General features: G+C 31.4%; 1 protein-coding gene across 2 annotated transcripts; it reads left to right on the top strand.

The window, feature by feature from the left end:
• The first annotated feature begins 7,487 nt into the window (after positions 1–7,487).
• On the top strand, positions 7,488–11,205 carry LOC142529225 (WRKY transcription factor 72A-like). Of its 2 annotated transcripts, none has more exons than XM_075634695.1 (6): positions 7,488–7,617; positions 7,967–8,050; positions 9,192–9,269; positions 9,354–9,887; positions 9,985–10,098; positions 10,220–11,205. In XM_075634695.1, exons 1-6 carry the CDS (start codon positions 7,507–7,509, stop codon positions 11,126–11,128), a joined length of 1,830 nt encoding a protein of 609 aa, XP_075490810.1. In that variant the 5' UTR covers positions 7,488–7,506; the 3' UTR covers positions 11,129–11,205. The 2 variants fall into 2 exon arrangements, with proteins under 2 accessions (XP_075490810.1, XP_075490809.1); XM_075634694.1 differs by having other exon boundaries at positions 9,351–9,887.
• Positions 11,206–15,408: the final 4,203 nt, after the last annotated feature.

Genomic DNA, 15,408 nt, shown 5'->3' with positions numbered 1-15,408 from the left:
TAACACAGAGTGCTAAAAATTATATGTTGAAAATGTTTCTAGAAAACCAACCTATAAATCGCAGAATTCGAAATAACAGAGGATGATGGGTTTTGTGCAAAAATTTCACACCTTGTGCGGTTTTACGATAAAAATCATATCTCCATCGTTTCTTATCATAAAATTACGAATTTGCTATCAAATTGAAGATAACACGTTTCCAGAAAACTAACCTCTAAGTCGCAGCATTCGAAATAACAGACGTTGAAGGGTTTTGTGACCCGAAATTTTCCAGAAATTGTTTAAACCATAATCCATCAAACTTTGCATATAACGAATAACGAACGAATTTTCTTGCATAATATACCTCAAAATACATAATATAACGAGATCGAGGCATAAAAGAAATTTTATACATGCATTAGCGTTAAAAACACACGAAAATAACGAATACTGATGCAGTGGATTACGGGGGATGACTGAGAGACGGTTGCTGCAAGTTTTCTTGCTAGAAAAAAACGTGAATCTTCATAAAATTGCAAGGAAGAGTCTGAGATAGTGGCAGCAAAAGAAGAACTTAGAACCCTAGTTTTCTACCTCCAAATTGTAATGTGTGTGTGTGTGCGTTGTGCGTGCGCGCGTGAGTTAGAGGATTAGATTAGGGTTAAAAAATGCTTAGTTAACTAATTAGTGGTAAAATATTACTAATCTAATTATTTAAACCCACTCAAAATTTTGATAAAATAATTAAGTACAAAATTTCGAAAATAGTTAAATATAGAGTTATTAAAAATTCTATTTTAACTTAAATACTAATTAAATACATTAATTAAGGCTAAGGCATAAAATTCATTATAAAATATTTTACACTTAATTTAAGGATTAAATCTCCAAATTTTCAAAATTTACATTTTAAACATTTAAAATATTATAAATCGTCTAATAATTTAAATTGAACTTTAAAATGCTAAAATTCATAAATCATTTAAAATAAAAAAAATTTTGACTTAAAATTAAAATATAACATTTTATTAAATCACCTACATCGTCTCCGGTGTCTTTTCCCCGATCCTGCATCGAATATTCTCCTGAAAATCTAAAACTCGAGAAAACATTTTAATTTGCATAAAATAAACATATAAACATTATATCAATTAAATCATGTAACATGCACCATTTAACTCATTTTAAATTAATTAAATAAGTTAACAAATTAAATCATGTATGAGATTTACGTGTACTGGTTTTTGGACACTAGCCCAACTGGTACCAACACTTTAAGAATCTAGGTACTTATGTCTGGCGGTCCTGGGTTCAAGTGTTGGGGGAAGCGAAAGAAACCATTTTCCAGGATAAGATATTTTATGAGTAGCGGTACATGAGCATGAATTATGGCTCATGCTGGACCATCCTAACGACTCATGACCAGTAGTGGTGCATGGGTATGGACCGATGCCCATGCTGGTTCAGTTTAATGTCCCATGATCGTTACAGACTTAATAGTTGAGTACTATCCCATGTGTGTGAGAACAAATTTGCGATAAATACATAGTAAATCGCTTACACAAAAGAGACATGAGCTTGATATAATAGTTGAGTGATATTCTTTGCATATAGACATTAAAGAATATGCTTGTATTGGTTGTTGACTTGTTTGTCAAGAACATTGAGAGTGTGCTAGGAGTTTTGATTAGACAAAAGATAAATTATAAGTCGAAGTAAGTTTGTATAAGGAGTTGTACCAATTAAAATCTTCTGGTGGATAACTTCCGGTAATGGAAGAAATGATGACGTAGGAGTTGTAATCTCCAAACATCCATAAAAAAATTTGTACATATTTATTTTATTGCATTAATTATTTTTATTAGTTTCGATATGCATAGTTGAAGCATTTTATGTGATCTATAACAATTCAAAATATTGCATACAAAGTGTTTTATAAAATGCGTCAACCAAAATATCTTTATATCTTCAACTTGCATATCTTTTAAATGTTTAATCGGTTTTAGTTAAATTATTTTGATAGTGTTCCGTTTTGTTTGAAAACCAAACTCGATTTACTTTCTCGATGTTCAATATTCAAGAACCGAATGATTGTAACTCAATTATTATCCCCCACCCATCCTAACAAATTATATTTGTCGGTTTTATTATCTTTAATTTATTATATGGTTTTATATGGCTGATAGATAACTCTAAACATTGTTTGGTGTGTGAAAAATAAGATATTAATTGATTGCATATCCTTATTTGATTCAATATTTGACTCAAAGTTTATGAATGATTATAGCTTTTATGTAATACATTTTTCATCGTATCATCCCACGAACTAAACAAATCTTATTGTATTATACATATACTTCGAAGAATTACTTAGGATGTATATAAATTGAGTTGATTTTATTGAAACCAATTTACGCGCCTCTATACATATTCAACATGCCAAGTACTAGTGTTCTAAAATGTTTTACGAAAAATTACAAATAAATTGGACTTTTCTTATTATATATAGAACTAAAATATGACATCACATGGTGTCCGTATTATCATCATATCGATGCATGCATCGTGAGAAAAATGGATTACTTGAAAAAATTGAATTACTCTACTGATTTCTTCGGCAACCAAAACTGAAATGGTGAAAATTTTAAAAACCACTACAAAAAATAATATCAGCCTTTTTTCTTTTCTTGCCCTTATTTTTTCCCTTATCTGCTATATATTATTTCTCATAAAATAATATACTCTTTTCTTTCTTTGTCTTATCACTTTACCTTGGCCTGCGCCATCCTACGACTCCGACGCCTCTGAGAAAATATGGTGTTAACAATCGGCGGAGACGGGGCGAGTTGTGAATGAATGAAGGTGGTAGCATTAAACAGACTTAGTGTTTAAAGTTGTGAATGGTTGAAAATTCGTTTTAAATTGGAATTAGCAACAACTGTTTCCTATTTTAATTAGAAATTGATTTTGTATATTTTTTTATTTTGACAATGTTATTATATATTCTATTTGACATGAAAGTTGAAATTTGATTAGTACCTCTATTTTCACATGCTTCATTTAGTTTAATTCTTCAGACTCGCTGACTATTTCAGCCACGCCTTTTCAACTCCATGATACATTCATAAAGCGCCGCCACACCACAAATTTTAGTCCAATCAATTACATACATTATTCGCCACCTTAATTTATTTATTCGCCACCTTAATTTATTTATTTCGAAATAAATTATATGTATATATATAATATACATAAATAATCTTGTGGAGTTCTCATACAACAACAGTTTTAAGGCATCGATCGGTATGGCTCGATACAAGGCACTATACGGAAGAAAGTGTAGGTCGCCAGTTTATTGAGACGAGGTATAGGAGAGAGTAGATTTGGGTCCGGATACTGTCAAGCAGAAAACAGAGTTAGTTGTCAGGATTCGAGATAGGATGAAAACTGCTCAGAGCCGTCAAAAGAATGATGCATATCAGAGGCGGCGATATCTTGAGTTCGCAGTATGGGATCATGTTTTTGTAAAGGTCGCACCGATGAAAGGTGTGATGAGGTTCGGAAAGAAGGGCAAGCTCTGCCCTAGATTCATCGGGCCTTTCGAGATCCTAGAAAGGGTTGGGACACTTGCATACAGAGTTGAATTACCGTCGAATCTGGCGGGAGTTCATAATGTGTTCCATGTCTCAATGCTGCAGAAGTACATGTCGAATCATTCGCATGTGCTGAACTATGAGCCACTTCAGCTGACACCGCACCTGTCATTTGAGGAGAAACCCACTCAGATACAAGACAGACAAGGGAAGAGGCTCCGGGACAAGGTGATCCAGATGGTCAAGGTCAAGTGGCTGAATCATTACGAGGAGGAGGCTATATTTGTCATTTTTTTGTTGATTTTTTCTCATTTTTTCGATGTATCACTAATGTCACACCTATATAGAACTAACCTACATAATCGACGTGGTGCTCACGTGTATAACATCCTATCAACAGATTCTGATAAAAAAAATAAATAAATAAAATTGCTGAAGATTCAAAGTAAAACTTGCAAATAGAGATATATATAAATTCCAAATGAAGCTGTGGACTACAAAACTTAAATTTTTCTGCGCTTTTATTTCTCCCCGAACGAAAGTAATCACTGTATAAGTAGAGATGGACAGTCACGTTAGGGTCCTCTCCACCTCAATTGTAATTAACAATATAAAAAATAAAAATCATAAAGATATATATAACTGACCAAAATTTCATTTTTCTTCTATGTTTCAATGTAAAGTGAGATGTGTGTTGTCAATGAAAACCAATCAATCATATCGTTGTTAAAATTTTTTAGTAGGTCTCTTGTGAGACGATCTCACGAATCTTTATCTGTGATACGGTCAACCATACCGATATTCACAATAAAAAGTAAAACTCTTAGCCTAAAAAGTAATACTTTTTCATGGATGACCCAAATAAAAGATCTGTCTCACAAAATATGACCCATGAGACCGTCTCACACAAGTTTTTGCCCAAGGTGATATATTATCCACAAATTGCTAAGCAGATATTTTTACCCAATAGATTTCAATATTTTAGGGGGCAAGTTGTTTTCTTGAAGTGATTAATTACAATTATCATAAGTCAACCTTTCCAACGGACTCAAGAGGGCAATATTCCTATTTTAAATAAAAAAAATTCTGAATTATATATATATAAGCAATCTACTAATATTTTCTTCACAGTGCTTGCATGTCACACGTTCACAAGTTGAGTATATTATATTAATTTTATGATTATTGATGGGATTACGGAATTAAGTGACAAAACATTAAATTTGAAAGCTTGGTGCTTCCAAACTTCTAAGGGTTACATGAATTGGTTATTCCTGATTGAAAAGTGCAAATTATGTATTAATTCCATTCACGTAGTTACTAAACGATATTTATTTCAAATTGAAGTTATTTTATTAATTAACATAAAGAAACATTTAATCTTATATTTCCAAATTCCATATAATGGGTGTTGAAATGTCTTGTACATCAATTATTCTTCATGTTCATTGTAACACAAAAACTTTTGTGACACGGTCTCACGAGTCAATTTATGAAACAAATAACTTATTTGCCGAAAATTATTAATTATTATTGTAAATATGATCAGAGTTGACTCGTTTCACAAGACACTTACTATTATAATTATCATAGAATGTTTAAAAATTATAATATAATCATATAAGTATGAAATATTTTACTTTAAATGCCAAAACTTATATTTAAGAAAATAATAATTAATATATATACACATATAAATATTTTTGTGTCATAACTTATATCATTTATACCATCTATCACATGGGTCATGTCAATAATTATAATTTGAAGATCTAATCTCTATAAAGTATGGAAGGAAAAAACTTGTTCACAAATTATCGATAAAAACAATAATTCATTAATTAAATATTCTAAAAGATAATTACTGGCAAAACCCAAAATGTTTAGCATAACTAGTCTTTCTTGCTGACATAATTTTGTAACATATAATAATTTATTTTTTAAATATTATAATAATTTGTTCATATTTAATTCACACCCGCAGTCTATAATAAGATAAGTTCAAACCTCTGTAATTGTTGAGAAAATGTCTGTAAATTAAGGTAAACGCTTACAAATTAACCAATGGAGACAGAACAACGTTTGACTATATTTAGAAATTAACCAATGGAGACAGAACAACGTTTGACTAGCTCGTGGCGAGAACAAATCAGCCCTAATGCCGTTTTACCTCCAGTGATGGGAGTACAAGTTTGACCGGTAGCCCATCTCACCACGTGACTTTTGCAGATTTATCAAACGATTCGACCAACCTACATGGCGGTGGGGACCGGCTTTTGGCCTCTTCTCTCTGCACTATGGCCTAAGTTTCGGCGTGGAATAATAGTAATTATAGTCATGTTTTAGCTATATATAATATTGTAATTTAGATTTTTTTGTCAAATTTTTTTTTTGTGTAGAAGCAACTAAACTCATAGAATATTGTTTCTTTGACATTGATGATCTCTTACATAAATTATGTAACGAGAATAAACATATATTACATATCTTAAAATAAATCTAAACAAAAATAAAGTAAATCGACACTCAAAATTGCAAAATGAGAGAAAATACATGTTGTATATATCCCTTTATTATTTTTGCTTAGATGAATTTTTACTGTGTATAATATAGGTTTTATTATTGGCACATGAGTAATATATGAGAGAATTGATGTCAAATAAGCGATATTTGGTGTATTTAGTGGTTTCAGGATAAAAAATGATCAAAACAAAAAATCTAATGTATTGGATGAAAATTAAACATCTACAAGTTATAGCCTTATAGGACTACCCAAAATAACTCACATTACATGACTAAAATTGTAATTTTTTCGAGAACAACCATATTGTCATTCACTAAGAAAAATAGATTGAATTTTTTTTCTCCAAAAAATGTAGTTTTTGTTGTACCAAAAAAATTAACCAAAAAAATTAAATCAGCGCACCATGATAAATTTTTTTTTTTTTGAGTTCCTCTTCATCACTATTTACATGTTATTGGATGCATATAATGCATATTATTATGATAATTCTCTTTGTTGATATACTATTATTAAAATATTAACCACAACATTATTTTATTCTCCACATTTTAGTACCACTGCCAACTAGGACCAAGCCAAACCTCAAGTGAGGTCCAGGAGGTATTTATTTGCCTCAGACCTAATTTTGAGTCGTCCCGAAATATTCTAACATTTCAGTATTAGTACTTCTATATTTTTCAATTTACAATAATTTTTATCATTTTTCATCTGAAGTCTTTATGTTGCACAATCAATGCCACGTATAGGTGCCTTATATAGAGTTGTCACATCAGATTCAAGTCGGAAAAAATTACAAAAATAACAAAGATAGTGCACCGAAACTTAAATTTGACAACACAAGAGAAAAAAGTACACATGATTGACTGATGTTGCAGTTTTCTCAGCATATCATAATTCATCGTCTTTTATAATTTCGATTACACTCCATATGTTTTATTTTGAAAAACTTTCATTAATTCAAAAAAATAAAATAAATAAAACGTTCGATTCATATGAAGAAATCTCAAACACCGGCCTGGTTAGGTATTATATTAATTAATTACTCTGCAGGTATATTTCTGTAATCACCATATATTATGATATTTGCACATCTATATCGTGTAGAATCGACAGTAGCCACATATATTTTAGTTATATAAATTGATATGTTGTCTTAAAGACTTAAACGTTGAAGTTGAATTCTTCAAGTTGTATTTTAAAAGTATATACGAGTTTGACAGTGAATGTGTATTTTATTTAAATTTGATTGCTATCGGAGCATTGACATTTTGTACAAGTGTGGTAATGGATGAAGCCATTTAGTTTGAATTTGCAAGTCAAATACTGCAGCCACCCCTTTATATATAAAACAAAGATTATTGCTCTTCTATTTCAGATCATTTAAAAAAAAAAAACAAAGCGATTAAAATGGAGACTTCTTTACATAAATCTCTTCTCGAGATCGGGGTGAAGGAAGAAGAGACCAAAGCTTCTAGCAGCCATGAAGAAAGTTTTCCATACGAGACCACTCTTCTTCAGGTACTTATTCGGTTGCGAATTAAACGATTTGTGTTGGATGCAATGAAATATATATATTTTTGCATCATTGATCTATTGTAACAATTTGGGATTTTGGATGCTTGAACAAATCTAAGTACAATATATGTACTAATACATACAAAAATTTATATATATATATATATATATATATATATATATATATATATATATTTTTGAAGTTGATTGAAAAAGATTTTGATTTCATGCTGCAAAAAAAAGAGCAGTAAAAGAAAGATGACATATTTATGTTATTATTGGAGCTGAAAATTGTATGAAGATGAAGATATATCTAAGTTTTTATTATTATTATTATTTCATCTTACATTAGGTTGGAGCTGGAAAAAGGGTTCAAAATGACGATGGATTAAAGCCGGGATTGCCTAATCTCAAGAATTTAATTCATAGCAAGCAGGTGAGAAAGCAATTATTTTACAACAAAATTTATTCATATTTCACACACACACACACACACATCATACATACATATATACATATATTTGATGTTTAATTATAATTTCAAAGAACACATAGCATATTTACATATGTATTTTTTTTCTATTCGCTTTGATATATATTTCATAGAAATTGTGCGATCTAAATTATATCTTTTTGAATTTAATCAAAGAAAATAATATGAAACCGGTACGGAGAATAATTTCCAAAAAAAAAAAAATATTGTGTATTAATATGTCTCGAAGTCAGATTTATCGTCGGCAAAGATTAATAAGAGGCATTAGCATCCAGAGTTAGACTACCAGTCATGCAAATTTATATATAACAATGTTTCCACGGAAAATACACTAATTAAATTAAAACAGATAACTTTATATTACTATTTAAGTTTGACATAATTTAACCAAATTTCATAGTCAATTTATTTTATTTGGAACTTCCTGTGTGCACCTTTGACCTTTTAATAAATATCAGATGCAATTTGATTGAAGACTCTATTAGTTAATGATAGGACACCACTTTAAGCTGCCTTCTCATATGACTAATACTATTTTCTTATATATGGGTGCATTGGGGAAGACTGATTTGAAATTAATGGATTTCGGTTATAGTTTTATTATGAAAACGAAAAATTGCATGAAATCTTAAATTTATATTGTATTTATTTATTATATATATATTTTTTATGTTTGATGAAATCTTATGTCAATTATAGTGGTTAATCTTTTCATTGGAAGATAGGGAAAATTGCAAATTAATTTGTCTGTTTGCAATTTTGGTAATTTATATTTCTGAATTTCAATATTAGTCGCTTTCTATTTTTCTTTCTTTGTTTGTTTTTTTGTTTTTTGCAATTTTATTTTTTTCCTTCATGACGCTGATATGAAACTGAAATAGCACTGACGTTGACGTGTTCGGTGACACATCATAACTTCCGCGGAAAAAGTATTAAAGTTGCCAAAATTTAAATTATATAAGACTAATAATGAAATTTGACGACATAGATGACTATAATCGCAAATAAACAAACATAGATTACCAAAATTGCAATTTTCTCATGAAGGTTTTGAGTTTCTAATAAAATAGTTAAACCGTTGCAGGGTGAAACTAAAATAGAGAGATCCTCACCGGCTAAGTCTGAATCAAGAACAACTTCATTTGACAAAAGGGAACAACAGGTAATATACATAGCCGCAGCTTTCTTTTGTAATATTTTCAGAATTGAGAGCATGCAAAATTTTAATTTGTAATAATGGTAGCAGATGGAGCAACTTCAGCAAGCCAAAGCTGAGATGGATGAAGTTATGGAAGAGAATCAACGGCTCAGAATGTATTTGGATCGGATTCTGAAGGATTACAGGACCCTACAGAACCAATACAAAGAAGCCATTCAACAAGATGCTAAAAAAAGTGCTAATGCAGATTCTATTGCGAGTGATGATCAGCCCGAAGAATCTGAACTTGTATCCCTTTCCCTGGGAAGAAGTTCGAGTGAGACGATTAAAGACGGTCCCCATAAAATGCCAATCAATGAAAAAATACATCAGGAGAATAGTGAAGGTGATAAAGGATTGGCATTGGGATTGGAAGTGGTGCCTATAGCGTCATCACAAGTTGAGTATCCCAGCCCTGAAAATAGCTTGGAAGAAGTGACGAAAGAAACGGGTGACACGACGACGTGGTCGCCTCATAAGTCCATGAAGAATTCGAGAGATGACGGAGATGATGAGCTTTTGCAGCAGAATCACGCTAAACGAGCTAGGGTTTCTGTGCGATACAGATGCGACTTTCCAACAGTAAGATTAAATTTGGTTTTCCATGAGTTGTATACGTAACATGTTTGCAATGTGTGTGTTGATAATTGAAATGTGTATTTGAATCATGTCAATGTAGATGAACGATGGGTGCCAATGGAGAAAATATGGGCAAAAGATTTCTAAAGGGAACCCGTGCCCGCGAGCATACTATCGTTGCACAGTTGCTCCATCTTGTCCCGTGAGAAAACAGGTAAATAAATGCAAGTTTGTCCATTGATCTATGTCATCCGTGTCCTATCATAATGAGTTATTGGTTTGCTCAAAATTCGTGATTGTAATGTTAGAATTCACCCTTTGTTTTCTACATGAAGGTGCAAAGATGTATCGAGGACATGTCCGTCTTGATCACGACATACGAAGGAACACATAACCATCCACTCCCGATCTCGGCAACTGCCATGGCTTCCACCACCTCAGCAGCAGTCTCCATGCTAATATCTGGCTCGTCAGCCTCTGGATTAGGGCCGAGTTCCTCATCCATCACCACCACCTCCAACACGACGATGGCAAATCTCAATGGACTAAACTTCTATCTCCCAAATAACTCGAGATCAAAACCATTTTACATACCAAAAACATCAATCTCATCTACCCCTTCATATCCAACCATCACCCTCGATCTCACGTCTCCGTCGTCAACCCCATCATCTCACTTAAACCGACTAGCAAACAACATTAATCCTACAAGATTTTCATCCACGAATCTAAATTTCAGCTCTTTGGAATCAAGCTCTCTACCAGTTTCTTGGAATAATGGAACACTTGGCTACGAAAACAATATCATTCAAACCCCAAACTCTTTGAGCTTTGGAACCCAAAATAATGAAACCCTTCACCATTATTTCATGCAAAAGAATATTAGAAACCCTAATGTTCAACAGTCTGATCACACAACAGACACCATTGCTGCTGCGACCAAAGCTATTGCATCCGACCCTAGTTTCCAATCTGCATTAGCAGCTGCACTCACTTCACTGATTGGGTCGGGTTTAGCCGATGCCAGCTCATCAGGAACCCAAAATGGAAGCGAAAAAACTTGCCAGAATATCAAGAATAGCGAATCTTTTCCTATTCTATCGAGCTTTCCAACAACGTCAAATGTAAATAATTCGATAAGTTCCCAGCCAGGAAGCTTGAGGTTTCTTTCACCTTCATTTCCATTCACAAATTCTCAGAGTAAATCAAACTCTCCAGGTGATGACAGGGATCACATTGTTTAGTTTGAATGCATGTGCTTTTTTTTTTCATTTTTGAAAAAATTCTTGTTCTATATTTTTGGCAGAATTGCAATTTTAATGTGTACAATAATTTTGTGAATTTTACAATTTATGTCCCTTAATTTATGGTACAATTGTTTTTACCAAAATTTAAAAACAAATTAAATATATACTATATTCAAAATACTCATTATAATTATTTTAAATTATTTTTAAATAAATTCGAAAATCGGTTGAATCGGTCCGACTGGTTCTTGACCGGATTTGGTTGGTTTGACCACTAAAACGGCTTCTCTAAGGCCATCTCCAACCCATATCCTCTATTTTTCATCATCTATCTTCCAAAATAGAGATCCTGTGATCTCTATTTTTAAAAAATTTCTCCAACACATATCCTCTAAAAATATTACAAAATACTCCATTTTTTTTTTTCATTTTCAAAAACACACATATAATTATATAATTACATAATGTATTATATAACCGAACTTAATTAATGGCAACGGGAGATGACTCTGACAACACTTCTACGGCTTTTATACAGTTCTTCGAGGAGCTTCACCATCAGGGTCCGACCTTCCACCGTACTAGTGTATTGTTATGATTGCAATTACCAAAAATCGGCGTTTAACTTTATTGTTGTGCGCGTTTTTTAAATTGTTGGTGATGTGTTTTAATTTGTTCGTGATGTCGTTTAGTATTGTCTAATGTTTATCATCTAAAAAAATCGCATGTTTATCAAGTTAAATAAATTAAATAGACAATTTTTGTGATCATTATCTTGTTTATTATTTCCATTTCATGATTATTATAAACAATAGACTTATAATTAATTCATGAAAATAATAAAACAATTAAAATAAATTAACTAAGTATAAAAACTATTTAACATTAAAATTAATTAATTAAATAATTTGAAATATAATAATATAAAATGGAGCAAAACAAATACATAAAAATACAAACGGACTATTTTGCAATTGTTATGATGACATTTCAGTAATTTGGTGGAATCTCCATATTGATCTTCAAATGAATAGTGATCCTCCAAAAATGGAGAATCACTATTGCAATCTCCAAAATGGAGATTGCATTTGGAGTTGGGTTGGAGCACCAACCCATACTCTATTTTGGAGATTTCCTTCAAAATAGAGATGGGTTGAAGATGCTCTAATGTTTCGGATCAGACCCATTATAGGTTCTCGATTAAACCGGTTGAACCGACTGTCTGTTTTGAATTTGAAAATATTGGTATGATGATTGACATGTATATCTTATATCTTTGCGGCCAATTCCTAAATGAATTTAGAGAAGATCCAGAATAACATTTTTACCAAAGAAAAACTCAATTTTGGTCTTATATGTTTTTGATAATTTTGATAATCTATATTATCAAATTTTTGTTTTAATTCCCTTTTTTTTTGGAATATATATTACCAAAATATCAAATAAAAAAGAGTAAAATTGTCAAATTTTGAAATTTTTATTACCAAGACGGGAAGTCGCTATACATGACCAAAAATAAAAAAATTCACTTTTCTTTTGGAAACTTATTGAATAATATCTTATTGTTTTCACAGGTAATACTCTTAATAGTCGGCCGGTCAAAGTAACTTTTTCAAATAGAAAATATCGGTCAACAGTATTGGTTGTGTAACACGTAAATAAAGTATTTAAAAAAAGTAGCATGATAAGGGATATATTAGTAAATAATATATGTCAGTTAAAAGAAAATTGCGACTGATGACAGTCAAATATTTTTTAATAATAATACTTTGTTTAATTTCAAATTTCTGTATTTGTTTTTTATTTTATATGTCACCTACTTTGTTATTGACTATTGTAATTAAATTATTTTCTTTGACATTGTCACCAACTTGTGATTAATCATAGCTGTGATAGAGATGGAACTATAGATGGACGCAGAGGCGTAGCTAGAAAATTATTTGACTTTGGGCTGAATAATTCGATACACAATAGTGGCATGAACTAGATATAAGCTACTGAAGATGTGTCATGTGGTTTTTCATCGAATAAAACTCGTCGATTATTGATTTCTAAAATGAATATTTTAATAAATCAAATTTTATCAGGATATTTCTAGGAGAGAAGACCACCACCAATGAAAGGTGGTGCATAAGCTATCACCAAATATTTGAAATGAGCATGAAAACTAATTTCGATAATTAATAACATCCAAGCACCTAAATATGGGGAATGAACACATATTGAGAATTTAATAATATTAAGACAACAACATAAGCATTTCACTTTACTAAAACCCTTGTAAAACAATTTATTATCGTCTCAAAGACTCAAATTAACTCAAAATAATATGTTGCAGTCACTTGACAAATCATTGAATAATCACTTATTAACTTCTACGTATGAACAAATTTAACATGATTTTACTTCAAAGAAAAACAGAAAATCCAGAAACAACTAAAAATATACATCATACGGAAGTTAATCTCAAGCTCTATACATAACAAAAATCTATTAATCTTCTCTGACTTCATCACTACATTAGCTAAAAAATAACTACAAACTCAACCAAGCCATATTTTGAATCTTTCTGCATAATAAATGGATAAACCAATTAAGTAGCAAAAAACAATCATTTAACCTTGTGCTAACTCAATCGAAGCCCACCGCCGTACAACCCTTTTCAACTCCAAGTCTTTGCTTCCAAAAAATATAATTTTAGTGGGCTAAGTTATTAAATATAATAATTGTATGTGTTGGAAAAAACTTTAATGTAGGTTAAAATTACATATATATACCATAATTATTAATTTTTTTATTTTGATCCAGGGCTGGAGCCCACCCCAGCCTTTGGGGTGGCTCCGCCCCTGGATGGACGTATATATTTTATTTTCACTGCCTGATCATAATTATTTAATAATGTGGGGAAGTATGTTGGGGCACCGTTTTCTTACATGCAAAGCGTAGCGAAAGTTTTAAAATTTTGTTTCGACGTTCGAAACTGTTCTTGGGCTTTGCATGAATTAAGCCATCTATAGGGTGTTTTGTTTTTATACCTGTTTGTATATAACGCTGGATACCAAACCAATTTGGGGCTAGCAGAGATAGTCCTTCTTATATACATATATCCTTACGAACGGATCTTTCTCATCTTGATCGTCAAATCTGATCCACGATCAGAGACTGTGTTCCTCGCTTGGATCGCACTAGAGAAGACAAATAATTTGTGCGTTGAGATTGGATCATCCGAATTTCCAAAATTCGGAGACGGTGCAGCAGCGCGGGGCGCGGCTGTGGAAGAAAGATAATGGCCAAAAATTTCTCTTAATTTTTTCAAGGTGGCCGAGAGCTTCAAAGACTGGGAGGAGGAATTTTTGTGAATTTTGTGTGCAAAAGCTTGGGTCATGTTTTATGCCTCCTTATGGTATATTTATAGTGCGCGATTCCTGATCCCATCAGAAATCCTTCTCTCATCAGGTTTCATAACTTTATCTCACCAGAACTCTTTAATTTTTATTAAATAAAATTCTCATATTATTATTATATCATGTATTCATGAACTTTTGATAATGCATGATATATTAATATTATATATACTGTTGGAATATTATAGATTTCAGAATTTGACAAATTAATCTGTAAGAAGAATGGGAGAATATAACTGATCGAACAGTCGAATAATAATAACTGAAGACTTTGGTTGAACAAAACCTGAAAAACCTTATCAAACTGAAGTTGTAATGTCCCAAAAATTTGAAGGTCCACGTGAATCACATGCATGCAAGTTATCAAATTTTTTATGTATTTTAATTAATTTATTTTTAATACATTGAATGTATGATTATTGCATGAATATGTGTTTTATTTCACGATTTATTAAGATTTCATGCATTAGGACTTTTAGCAGTATTTCGCACTCGAACAAAGAATAGAGACTGGGGATAATGAAGGAAAAATATTTTTATTAAATAATTATTTTTAATTATTTAATATATGGTGTAATTGTAGAGGATATTCAAAAATGGGCCTAGGTAGAGTATTTTTACTTGTCGGGCCATATTTTAAACCTTTTATTTTTTCTAAATGTAATGAATATAAGTTATACTGATCATATGAGGATAACTAAGCCGGTACGCAAGGTTTTGCAAGTCAGAGGACTTTTTGAGGGTTCGAGCAATATTTTCAAAAAATACCTAAACCAAATATTTTACGGGACATAATTTTTGGGCTTGATGAGACTATTTTATTGTATAATGGGCCTAAAATATTTTTTAATCTCATTATTTTTAATTAAAGGC

This window comes from Primulina tabacum, chromosome 16, assembly GCF_025594145.1.
Source record: "Primulina tabacum isolate GXHZ01 chromosome 16, ASM2559414v2, whole genome shotgun sequence".
Classification (NCBI taxonomy): Eukaryota; Viridiplantae; Streptophyta; class Magnoliopsida; order Lamiales; family Gesneriaceae; genus Primulina; species Primulina tabacum.
This window is presented reverse-complemented; position numbering and strand designations above follow the sequence as displayed.

Excerpts from the sequence above, each read along its gene's own strand:
- LOC142529225 (XM_075634694.1), top strand. The coding sequence starts at position 7,507 with ATGGAGACTTCTTTACATAAATCTCTTCTCGAGATCGGGGTGAAGGAA. Across the intron at positions 7,618-7,966 it reads ACGAGACCACTCTTCTTCAG|GTTGGAGCTGGAAAAAGGGT; the intron begins GTACTTATTCGG and ends ATCTTACATTAG. Across the intron at positions 9,888-9,984 it reads ACAGATGCGACTTTCCAACA|ATGAACGATGGGTGCCAATG; the intron begins GTAAGATTAAAT and ends ATGTCAATGTAG.